Below are 12861 nucleotides of genomic sequence, written 5' to 3'. Positions count from 1 at the left end.
GAGCGCGGGCAGGGCAGGGGCACATTAGCCCAGGGTGGACTCTGGTTGCCGGCCTGGGATACCCCTCGAACGGAGATTCCCCGGCCCTCAGGGGCACCGCCGAGGCGGACATCGGCCACCAGCCAGAGCCAGTCCCCCTAAGTGTCATCGTGTCCACCCGGTGAGGGATGACTTTAAACCGACGTGAACACCGTCCTCTGTTTTCTCCCCTCCTGCGGCTGTAGGAGGAGCGGAGTCACCGTGCTGGAAACCAAACACCCTCCCGTGTCCGTGCCCTCACCCCGCTATAAAGTGCTGACAGGCAAATATTTGCCGCTTGCCCCTAATCCCGCTTTGCCCTTGTGTCGGCAAATCTCCGGCGGATGGAGAGGGAGAGAGTTTTGCTGGCACACGGGGCGGCTGGGTCTGTCTCCAGAGCAGATGCCGGGGTTGCAGCCTCCTCCTCCGGCTTATGTTGATCCTGGTAATCCAGAGTGAGCAAGGAAAAGGGAAAAAAGAAGGGTTTTAGCGAACTGGTTGTCCGCCGCCTTTGTGCTCTGGATTCTCCTCGGTGGTGAGTCCTGCGGTGGTGAGTTGGACTGTGGAGGGGCTGTGCCGTGTTTTGGAAGCTGGCGAATTCCTTGCTGCTGCAGCTGCCTGTTCAGGAGCTCAGGACCCGGCTGTTTTCTGCCTGGGTCATCGCACCCACCCTCCTGCTGATGTTTGCAAGGTTTGTTTCACGTACAGAGTTGGTCGGCTGCAGGTGTCACAATCCTGGTTCTGCTTCTCACTTGAAACCAAGTTTAAAGTTTCAAGTTTAAACAGAGGGAGCAGTACCAGGCCTTTGCCTCTTTAAGGCTGAAGATCGAAAGTGGGTGTTTGATTTTATCCAGCTCAGGCTTCATGCACACACGAGGCAAGCTAGGATGAAACTTTGAGGGTAAAACATGTTCTCTGTCTTGGCTGGAACAAGGCAACATGTTCTTTCTTGATGTTTTTCTTATTTTCAATTCTGACGTGGTGTTTCAGAACATGCGGCAGAGGAGATAGACTGCCTTGCAGTAGTGTGTTTTATGTTTTCCAGATTTTGTTGTGTACAAGGCAGTTTCCTGTAGTCTTTAAATGATCCTCGTGGGATTGCTTGAATTTAAAAAATGTTCTAGATAATCCAAATAGTGTCTCCAAACATTCACATTCAGAAGACTGCACTGCAGTTAAAAAGTTGTATTTAAGATGCTTTGCTGCAAAACAAGTGATAGCCTATTTTGCTCTGCTTGTTGTAGTAAAGACAACGCAGAAAGAATCTTGTCCTGCAGAATATACCACCTAAGGAGTCTTTCTGCTGTGCCTTTTGCAATCAGATATGTCTATCTCATATTGGCCTCATTAGCCACCAGCGTGCTTGTAACAAATGTGGATAGACCCTTCCTAAATCTTTGTTCAGGAAGCCTAGCCATGGTATTTGACAGTATTTGTTGTAAACATGGTTTCACTACTTCTTCTGAAGAGCCTGTTAGTTCGTTATGGAGTCTAATTTTCACGTATAAAAGAGTCTCTTATGTACACCATCTGATAACAGTGAGTGTATTGTATTTGCAGTCCCTCTCTCCACTGCTAGAGGGTTACATAAAAGGAATAGGAATTTGTCCTAGTGTCCTGGAGGCCAGGATCCTCTAAGACTTGTTCTGTGAGTGATCCAAATCTAAACAAACAACTAGGGAGAGAAAACTCTTAAAGATGTAAAGAAAACTATGTAAAATTGTGGAAATTATGCGATGCACTCAAGGAAAAGTAGTGCTGATTTTTTTTTATCTCAAATTGTTATTTGTTTTTCTTAGTTGATTACATTTAAAAATTAACAATTGCCTGTTTGTCACATAAACCCTGAACTCTTCTAGTATTCTTTAGATGTTGTTGAGATTATTAAACTGAAGGGAACTGTAAGAGCCCTGAGTGCTTTCATTGTTACATATTACTAGGTTTGTTTATTTATTTGTATTACTATGTTTTTATGTGTTTGGTTTTGCCAAAGCAAGGAAACTTTTTAGCAGCTTGTATCCAGTCTAGTTCATATTTTCATGTAGTAATTCCTGTTTGTCCAGGGAGTGGTGGCTGTTTGTGTCCAAAAATTCTGTAGTAGTACTAATTTAAAGTACTTTGCCTAAATGTATTCTGAAGATGGTTTCACATTTGTAACGCTGGTAGAAGGAGCAGAGCCTTTTTGCAGAGTGCCTGGATCTCAGTGCTTGGTACAGCGCTGGGAAACTTGCTGTGCAGGGCCTTGACTTGTATACCCTTCCCTGTGATTTAATATTTTTGTCCATCAGAGTATTCTGTGTTTGTTCATGGTATAGTGATCTCAGCAAAGATATTTATAAACAGTTAACCCCTGAATGTGTCCACCATGGCATTTAATTTCTTGCTGGGAAGAAGGATGAGAACAGGAAAGCTCTTGCTACTGCTACAAGCCAGTTTAGGTTTTGAAAGTGAACCGGTTGGATGAGGGTATCCCTGAATAACTGGGCTCATGCCACGCCTGCGTCATCTGCGAGCCTGTCTGTTCCCAGCCGGCCCAGCAGTTGCAGTCTCATACAGGCCTCTCTTCCAAACTCTGGGGCTTGAAACTCTGAAATTTCCCTACACTAGAAAACCCACAAGAAAAGAGGGAGAGGAAATACTCTGTTCTTCCTGCTGCAGAGGAAGGAAAACAAGAGTTCTTTCTGTTGGCTCTGGGGCAGCATGAAGCACTTGGTGGCCTGTCAGTTTGAGTTGTCTCAGGGTGCTTTTCATTTGCCTTGCCCTCTATTTGATCTCCATGCATGTGACCAAAACCTGTAATTTTCAGTGTTACAGGTTGCTAGTTCACTGGGAAGTATATACAGGCCAGGAGTTGTCCTAGGGAGCTGCCACTGCTGTTGGACATGTGCAGTGCTACTGGTGGGCAAGTCTCAACACCCACCTGCCAAACTTCCCAAAACCATTAGCTGGAGGAAGCCTTTTCAAGTGCCTTTGAAACTTTGTCTTGGAAAGCCTGTGTGGAGTGGTAGATACAAAGGTAAAAAATCCTGCTGAGGAAAGGTCCCATTCCAAAGAGCCAGGATGTAATGGTTGTTGCTTTTAACCTATCCCAAAGTCTCGGAGGTGGCTGAAGTGCTTTACTCAGGCTGAGCTTGCTGAAGGAGTTAACAAAGCTCAGAGACCAACTTTGGAGAAAACTCTCCATGAAAAACATGAGAGTTTTTGAAATCTCCAGGCTTGGACAATGAGCAAGTTGGGTGTCATGAATCACCAACACTCCTTTGCAGCTGGAAGTCCTCCGCTGTTTCTATTTCTGTAGGTGTCTACAGGGTGCTCCTCAGAGTAGCACCCGAGCATCAGGTGTATGGCTTGAAGAACGTGTAAATAGTTGTGCGAGTTATGGAGTGGAAGAGCAGGTTTTGTGGCAGGGAGGGTACACGGTGACATGGGGAGAATGGTTTGGGAGTATGAGAGCACAAATGGGGAAAAACCTTTTAACTTCTGAATGAAATTTATCTTTTCAGCTCACCATACAGGCAGAGGGATACCTTCTCGAGGGGGAGTGAAATAGGATGGGAGCAGCTGAGAAGAAGCAAGTCTCTGGGAGAGTTATGGTTAGGTTAATTGATAGATATTAGTAAACAAGGTAGAACTCCTGACATGGGGCGAGGTCTGGTGTGTTCTAAGGAAAAAGGGCAGATGAGTTTGTTAAAAGTGATACTAGTGCAATTCCTGTTATCAGAAGAGTGCTCTTCTCTTTGTAAACTGACTGCTTCCTCAAACAGGGAATTTCTCTGGTCATGAGATAGGGCTGAGACAGGGTTGTCTTTGTGAGATATGTACAAGCCTGTGATGTTGTTTGAAGAAAGTGATTGTTTGAGTTCATGTTGTTCAACAGGAGTCTCTGTCTCTCCTCTGATGCAAAGTCTGATCCCTCGTCCTGTGTGGCAAAGTTCAGTGTAAGGTTTTAAAGAGTTTTAAACCAGGTCTTAGAGTGGAGGTGCAATTCAGTAGGTGCAGCATTAAAAAAAATTGTTAGGGTTGCCAACTTTGCCCACATGAGGTTAAAAATTAACTCTGTCTCATGGAATTCTTACCATGCCACTGGTATAGTCATGTCTGTTGCCTAGTTTTGATCTTTTTCTAAGAACAGGTTGCAAATACAAGGAATAGAGCTGGAATGCAGGTCAGTTGTTCATAGAAAGGGAAGATTGTACAAAGAAATTTATAAAACTTTACTGATTCTTCTGTGTCAGTCTCTCTTTCAGATTAGGGGTACAAGAAGTATTTTATGAATGTTGTTAGTTTGTGCACCTATGCTGTAAAATGCATATCCCTAGAGCTCAAGAGCCTTCCCACAAAAACAACTTTACTCTAAGGAGTCCTTAACTATAAAATGCTTCTTCTCTCTGAGGCATTTGTGAAATACATGATTGTTTTTATGCACTTCATCTTGTTACTCTATTCTGCTATGCCAAAATAAACTTCAAAACAAGGTTTGTGCGTATCAACATGTGGAAAATCCAGCATGAATTTGCAGCATGGTCTTATACTTGAGGTACTAGAAGAAATAAACATTCCTTTAAAATGTTTTTGTTTGTCATTGAAATGTGAAGGTTTGTTGGTGTAGAAAATGCAGGGGGAAGATTAATTTAGCAAGAAAATGTCACTTCTCAGAATGGAAACCCTAGCTGACATTAAGGCTGTGCCTGCCTTTTGTTTTTAGTTGTCCTATGTATTGTAGTCCAGCGTGTGTTTATATCAGTCACATTTCTTTGCATGCAGTGTTAAAGCACAAAGGTTTGGGTTGCCCAGTAAAAGCGTGTGTGTGGTTATGACAGAAGAGTCACTCTGTCCTTTTTAGAGCTCACTTCAGACTCTTACTTCCAGCAAACAGTTCTTCAGCTTCATGAATGTGCAGCTTTATGTACCTGCATGGTGCAAAATGGGAAAAGCTAGCAGCACAGTTGCCAAGAATTCCACTGGGGCTCTGTTTCCTGTAACAACAAAGTACCAAGTACTTTTTCCAGACAATTACTGGAATGAAATTATTTAGCTAAATCAGTGGTGTTGCGGTCCTGAGAGTTAGGGATTTTCTTTTCCCAGTTCTTTCTTCATCTTTGCTGTGAGGTTTGTATTCAGTGTTCTTTTGTTAGTGTGTCTTGTAGCCAACTGTATGACTAGATAGGTTGGGTTTTTTTTCCACAGTGTGCTTTGCTGTTATCAGTCAGTATCTGCTTTTATAGGACAAATCATGTTCACACCACACAAGGGAATAACACAGTTAAGCTTGTTGTGACTCACAAACATAAGTTTTATCTCAGTATCCTCACTTGTCTGTTTCGTTTCATATGGAATGTTAGAACAGGCATAGGACTGCACGCACCAAATATTTAAAGGTGTTATGATACCGTTGAGGGACATGTGATGAAATGTCCTTATTTATAATGGCTAGACCAGAGTAGTTATGTTAACAGGAAATATTTCTGTAAGCAGTACAAAGTAGTGGATCTTGGTTTCCAATGAGTAGTTCTTGTAAATCTGATTTACTGCTTAGTTGAATTACACCAAGTCTGCAGTGTGAGCTCTGCTCTTAGAGTATGCTGAAAATGCACGAGTGGGGAGTGGATTCTCTGATATCAGGCTATAAAAGAGGTCTTACTGCAGCCTTTTTATCAATGAAGGGACACTCTGTTCATGGACTTCCTCCCAAATTACTGTTCTGATTGCACATGGGGGAGTGTAATATTTTGAAGACAACTACTTTCTGTCAAAGTTGGCCAAAATTGACCAATGAAGTAAAAAAAAATGTACCTGCTGGAGATGCAGACATGATGTAGAAAATTTTATGCAATCAGATTAAAAGTAGGTCATTGTAGCTACTCCACTAACCAATTTAATTACAGCCATTAAACTTTGTTTCCTGTTTTATATGTGTCTCACTCCCCTTCAGGTAAATCTTTTCTTTTCCTGGACGTGGGCTATTTCCTTTCTACTTCTTTCTTTAATCTCCAGGATATCCTCCTCTGTAAAGAAGATTGTCACCCCCACACTAGTACTTATGCCAGCAAGAGAGGCAGGAACCACCTTCAGAGATCAGCAGGCACAGCCCAAGAGTGTGAGGAGGGACTGATGACATGTGTTGCCTCCTCTGTGCCACATCTTTAGTGTAGCTGCGCTGATGTCATGGCAGCTCTGCAGTTCTTGTGCAAGTTAATGCCATCAGCCTTAGTCCAGTGCTGTTATGTTGTTATGTAAGAGGTAACGATGCATCATCTGAAAAGCTTTTGACCCGCAGCGGGTCATTTGTGCCTGACGAATGTATCATGCTGTTTTCGCATAGCAGATATTTACAGGCGTACATAATAGGATAGGAAATGCTGGAGGAACAAGGTTGTGCTCCAAAGAATTCTGTGATCAGGAAGGATTAGATCAGGTGTTTACAGAAGTTCTTCCTATTTTGAAACATTGAGAAACCAGCTAAGGTACGTTACCAGCTTTCTTTGCCACTGGAAGTGGGAGCTCTGCACCTTTCTGAGGGATGGACTGTGTTTTTGAAGAACTCGTCTAGAAGGACCATGGAGGGGAGCTCTGCACCTTTCTCCCCATTTTGCAGAGGAGAAGGCAAGTAAAAAAGTTTCAGCACATTTGCCTTATGTAATAGCCCAGGTCAAAAGATCCCTTTCACCTCTGGGAAGAGAAGGGGTTAAATGCATGTCTCAGGGTTGGGAGCTGATGCAAGGAAGGGGGAGCTGTGAGACCTTGCTCCAGGTATTGAGAAAAGGGGTCACAGGGAGTAGACAGGGGAGCGGGCTGTGCAGCTACATCCCTCCAGCTGACTTGTGGTCTCTGTTCAGGATTTTCACATTCTGCCTAGGAGATCCCAGTGGGAATAAAGATGCATGTCTTGGGCACATTCAACACAAGAGAATCAACCCATTGGGAACACAGCCTTCCCCTGCGCTGTGCCACTGAGCTGTTGTGACTTCTGGGCAAACACACTCATTTAAGCAGTGCTAGTGGTGCTGGGGAAACTCTAAACTGCCTTAGTCCTCCTCCAGTGAATATCTGACTGGGCACCCTGCTGGGAATTAGCACTTGGCAAAGTCCCGTGCTGTGCCTGTCTGCTGTAGGATGTCCCATATCCTCCTCCCTCCTAGTTATTGCAAAATAAGGGCTCAATTCCCAATTACCTTATCTTCCAGGCTCTCTGTACATGCCTGCTGTTGGCCTGGTCATTGTTTTCCTGGCATGCCTCTTTGTGCCTCTGAAGTCTTGAATGGGAGCTTGCTCTGGCCTTTGGGAAGGACAGGCAAGATCCCCTTATTTGGTCCTTGCTCTTTTCCTTCTTTGTGTGAGGAAAAGCATTTGGTTTGGTCACACTTTTTAGCTTGCATTGCCCACATGGCACAATCTTCTCACTTAATCTTTTTGTAGCAGTTGCCAAACTGAACAGCTCTGACTGATGTTACTGTGTGTGCTTAGAAAAGGAAACATTGACTCAGTCGGATTGTTATTCTTGCTTTTCTTTGCTGGTACCCAAGCTCAGCAAGTTGCCCAGAAGTGTGGTAGTTCCTATGTTCACTCAGTAGAATCAAGGTAGGAGTCTTGGGTATGTAATATTGTTGATTTAGGGTAAAAAACTGTGTTTGACACCACAGAAGGTCATCTGGCCTTCTCTCCCCAAAGCTACCCAGTTGTGGTGGCCAAGGCCCTTCACCGGACAGCACATGGCCCATGTGACACTTGAGTCATAACATAACAACTGCCATCAAAATATGGAAGTGGAAACTAGCAGGTAACGAAAGACAAGTATTCAGAGAAACACACTGGTAAGCCTAGTTTCAGCCTTCTCTTTATACTTTATCGCGTTTCTGTCTCTGTGGCTTTGTTAAGGTTTGCTTTGCTTCAAATGGAAAAGAATAGGGGATCACATCAGGATCATTTCGTAACAATACCATGATACATAGGGAAGGATGGTCCATTTGATTAATTCAGACACCTACATCAGCCATGCCAATGTAGTTCTTTTGGGAGTGAAAGAAAGGAAAGAGAAAAGAGATGTAATAATTTGACCTAGTCACATTACATTTCAAAAATTTGTAAGATTTTAATTAAAACTTAATTTCATCGTGGTTAATCTTGAATTATAACAAAAACACTGAAGAGTAACAGCAAATTTTCTAAAGATTCAGTACTTTGGGTGTTGTGCTTGCTTAAAAATTTGGCTGTACCACTGCAGATGGAATTCTGAACAACCTTTGAACAGGATGCTTAGTAAGTTCCCTATGCGGTTTCTGTGTGGCCTTTTTTTTTCTGAATGATTGTTCCCAGATTAGTGTTTGAAAGTTTGGATCCCCAGGCATGGTTATTTTAGTAAAGCATTTTAGGCTTTTAATTAATTTTACTTACAGAAAGATTATCTATGAGTGCTAGGTATAACTCGTCGTTGTCCTAAGCAAGGGAGGTGGTGCAAGGTATGTTTATCCAGCCAGGGATGTTGTAACAGAGCTTAAAATAAAGTGGTGTCCTCTTACATGTGTTGGGAACAGTGGGTTCTGAGAACAGGATGAGAGGTGTTTCTCATGCTAAAACCAGTCTCCAGTACTACATCTTTTAGTAGCTCTTATGCATTAAAAGTACTTTACAGTGCCAGCGAATCAAGAATGCATCATTTTTTGATTCCTTGGTCCCTGCCTACTCTATGTCTTGAAAGTCTCCCTGAAATGGAAAAGTTGTCATATCTTTTTACTCTGCAACCTGTAGGGAAGATCTAGCAGAGGGCTTCGAAGAGGGAAAATCACATGTCATTGGAACCTCCATCAGGGTCACAAGATGGATTGCATGAAATGCCAGCCTGAGCTGGGCTGTACAACTGACTGTGTTGTATCTACAGTAAGAGAAAATCGCTCTCTGAGGTTTGCTCAGTAGTTTTGAAAGATATAACTGAAGAAATAACTGAAATGGAAAGTGAAATCTAGAAGGAAATAAAAAAGGAGATTCCTGGAAAAGAGTTGGCCTTGGAATTCATCACTAAACAGGATCTAAAATGCCAAAGCACCTCTCTGATGCTCATTTGAGCTGATAAAAACTTTCATTTAATTTTTGATTTTTACAGTTGCAGGTGTTACAGAGAAGAATAACCAACGTCAACCCAATGGTCATCAAGGATATGAACTCTGCTGTTTTTATCTAGATGGATGAAAAGGTTAACAGCCCAGAAGGGGAGTTCCTTTTGTTTTCGAGATGGCAGCAACTAGTGGTGAAAGCCAACTGCAGCGGATTATCAGAGACTTGCAAGGTACAGTGCCATGCTGGCAGAGGCATTCTGTGGGCTGGACTGCATCCTCTGTGTTTTAGATAACACAGAGTAGAAGTTGTGTTTTCAGTTGTTACTCTTTCGTGCAGCCATTATAGCAACATAATTCAAGGTGTGTGATGTGACTGACTTTTTTTGTGAAACAAGTGCTGTACCTTCTGCAGGACCCTAAATTCCTAAATCCTGCAAATTTAAACATACAAGATAAGAAATAAGAAATATTTTTCATGCAAGATAAGAAATAATTTTTAAATATAATTTTAAAAAAGGTGTCTGTGGAGTGTGCATTGTGAGCTAGGACTTTGAGATAAGAAGACCTGATTTTTAGACCCTTCCTTGATGGGAAGCTGGTGTGGAGTTGCTGCTAATGTGGGAAGGGAAAAAAACTAGGAGGCCAAACCAAACTAGGAAGGGAGATCCAGAGGAAGAGTGCTGGCGAATTGAACCTGCTGTTCTTGCTGCAGTGGAACCTAACTTATCTTCCACTAGAAGTAGCCAACCTAATTTTCAACAGTTCTGTTGCAGGCAGAATTGGCAGCAGATTCTTAACAGTTTGCCTGCTCTCTGTCCAAACCAGCTGCTTATACAAAGATCCGGATATTTTTCCTTTAAATTTTTATTAAATATAAAGTATATGTACCAAAACTGGGAACCTTGACCTTCCCACAATATAAAAAAATGAGATCTATGTACCTGCTAACAAGAAGACATTTTAATTTGCAAAGGCGATCGAGTCGGACTGGGAGCTGAGGCTCACTCAGTCACCTGAGTTAAGTACAAAACCCAAGTGGAAAGCAAATTCAAAGTCAGTAATTTCTGATGCTGAGAAGTACACCTATTGGGGGTTAGGGTGTTGTCCAGGAGGACAACAGAGTTTGTTTTGACTTGAGTTTTCCTCACCCACTACGGCTGTACATTTGAGGGAAGAGAAGTTGCTGTATGCTTTTTTTATGTAAATTATTTTCCCCGTTTGTGTTTGTAACCAGCACAAGCTGAACCTTCCTGAATAAAGCATGGAGAAGATAAATGTGCTGACCGAATGACTGTTCTCGTGTTACTGATCCCCTTTAGCAGATTACATGCTTTGTCCTTTCTAATCAGAATTCTGTTTGTTCTGTGGCAATACCTTAATGTGCACATGAAACAGCAAAAAGTTATTTCTCTTTCCTCTGCTGAGGTAGCAGTTAGCAATTGTCTGTTACCAGTTTTTACTATGTGTCAGAAGTGCTAAGTGTCCTTTTAAGAAGAAGAAATAGTCCACACAGCAGGTTGCCATAGCTTGAGCTCTAGTTTTCTTACAGGTGGTCTTAAATTGCAAGCATATCAGTAATTTTTTTACCCTGTCATTAAGACATTTCATCTAAAAGAAACTGAATACACATGCAAAATATCCATGAAGAAACCATTTATTTAGTTGTTTATGGATTCAGTGCTATATATCATTTGCATTAGTTAACTATTTTGGTGTCTTGTTTCACAGATGCTGTGACTGAGTTAAGTAAAGAATTTAAAGAAGGAGGGGAACCGATCACAGATGACAGTGGCAACTTGCAAAAATTCTCCTACAAGCTTGAGTACCTTCTGCAGGTAGAAAATGATGTGTGTCATTTGTAATCCACCAGCAAAGCTCAGCCTTGTTTTCTCTTACTGCCTGTTCAATATGTGGGGTTTAACTCAAGTAATCATAAATGTCCAACTGAGTCTCTTTTTATTTTTTTGTGTGTGTGTCTGGTAAGTGGACTGAAATGCATGCTGCTTATTGTACTTATTTCAAATGAAAATAAATGTAATCAAAAGGAAGAACTGGCAGTTTGATTGAAGAATGTAAGGCATTTCTTCATGGACCTGAAAGATCTGAGCTTGATTTTAGAGATATATCCTGCTAAGTTATCCTGGAAAAACTGTGGTAATGAGTTCTTGACAACATTTTTATGCAAAATAAATACTAGTGAGCTGTTCATGGTGCAAATATAGTAGTGTGAGTAATTTACAGAATTTTTGGCAATTTCACTTCAGAAATTCTTTTTTATTGTATGGAAGTCTTAATGCAAAATGCTGATTTTTAATCTGGAGTGCTATTTTTTTTCCCCATCCTCAAAATCTGAGTAAAAGAGAACATTGCTGGGCAAACTGAAATTCAGTTTGCATAGTGTCTTGTCCACATATACTGTAATCGTGTCACTGATTGCAACAAAGACATGCTAATCTAGCTTTAATCTAGGCAAGGGAGTTTTAATTGGGTTGCAGAGACTTCAGCAGAAGCTGAAGAATCCTTTGGGATTTGAGTGGCCCAAGCTGCAACTGGTTGTTAGTTCGTTGCTCTTGAACAGCTGCCGAATCTGTTGTAAATCTTTGTTTTGGCAGTTTTGAAAGGATGGCTGTATTTTAAAGAGACTCAAAACATTTTTATCTGTTACTGTCTGTAAAGTAGCTTTTGTAACTGCTGGATTGCATCAGTACAATGCAATGTCTCCTTCCTTTGTGAATACACTGGCTAAAGCTAAGAGGAGTCATGAAAGCTCATATTACTGGGAGAGGAACAGAATTCCAAGTAGCTATATATAAATATATTTATAGTTAAGTTTTGCTCATTGCATTTTGTTTTCCTCCTTTAAGTTTGACCAGAAAGAAAAAAGCACATTGCTGGGCAACAGAAAAGACTACTGGGATTATTTCTGTGACTGTCTGGCAAAAATCAAAGGAGCTAATGATGGAATCCGCTTTGTCAAGTCTATTACAGAAGTAAGTATATCAGCTAAGTATTGTAATATGTGGTTTATGCTTTGGTAGGTCTTTATTTAGAGAGCATTAGAAACAAACCAATAAACTCCACTGCTTTTAACATATAGCAAAAAAAATAAGGGATTTTTATTTGTTAATTCTCATGTAAAGTATAAAAATACAAGGTTACCTTTTTTACTAGAGCATTAAATTATGTAGGATTAGATAGCTTGACTCCTGTTTTGAAGGCCACTTAAAACAAGTGAATGGACCTGTTTGGTTGTGCCCTGCCTTTTCATAAACTTAGTACCATTTTCTCTAAAAAGAAGTGAAAAATTAAGTCAAGGGCAGAACCTGCCATCTTTAGCACAGCTTACAGCAGGACTTGGCTCTAAGATGAAAGGTTCACGGTATTTGACATTTCTTAAGACCTTTTCAACTGGTCTGTAGAGTTGAGGAGGACTGACTGAGAGCAGCAATTTCATCTTCTGTCTCAGCTTTGTTCCTCTGTGTGAAATAGCATGATGAAATGACTTGGAATGGTTGTCTTTATTACCTGGGTTAAGCTCTTATGAACAGCACAAAAAGCCTTGTTTCTGTTATATACAGTAATAAAAGCTTAATCTTGTAAAAGCCATGTTATGTCTTCAGCTCAATAAGTGGGTGGAATAAATACTGTGAGAAGCTTTCTGTGTTGATCCTGTCTGAGTCCTTAGAACCGTTTGAAGATTTTCCTTGTGGGTAGAAGAGGCGGTGGTGTGGTGGTGCCAGCCAGCATTGTCGTGATGCTCGGTGCCATTATCTGGGAGCAGGGCTAACTTGTA

The 12861-nt window shown here is 41.5% G+C and overlaps 1 protein-coding gene across 3 annotated transcripts in view; it reads left to right on the top strand.

Moving 5' to 3' along the window:
- Nucleotides 1-352: 352 nt before the first annotated feature.
- The window catches only part of FYCO1 (FYVE and coiled-coil domain containing 1), a 45214-nt gene continuing 32705 nt past the window's right edge, over nucleotides 353-12861 (top strand). For 2 of the 3 annotated variants that reach the window (XM_018075368.2, XM_018075365.2), the window contains exons 1-4: nucleotides 353-709; nucleotides 9116-9298; nucleotides 10797-10903; nucleotides 11933-12058. In XM_018075368.2, the coding sequence (XP_017930857.2) occupies nucleotides 9244-9298; nucleotides 10797-10903; nucleotides 11933-12058 (288 nt within the window). In that variant the 5' untranslated portion in view covers nucleotides 353-709; nucleotides 9116-9243. The remainder of the gene's footprint in view (nucleotides 710-9115; nucleotides 9299-10796; nucleotides 10904-11932; nucleotides 12059-12861) is intronic. The other variant, XM_018075367.2, reaches the window with a different exon arrangement.

Source organism: Manacus vitellinus, unplaced genomic scaffold (assembly GCF_001715985.3).
Source record: "Manacus vitellinus isolate BGI_N305 unplaced genomic scaffold, ASM171598v3 scaffold_3_pilon, whole genome shotgun sequence".
Classification (NCBI taxonomy): Eukaryota; Metazoa; Chordata; class Aves; order Passeriformes; family Pipridae; genus Manacus; species Manacus vitellinus.
Note: the sequence above shows the minus strand (reverse complement) of the source record. Positions and strands in the feature narration are given on the sequence as shown.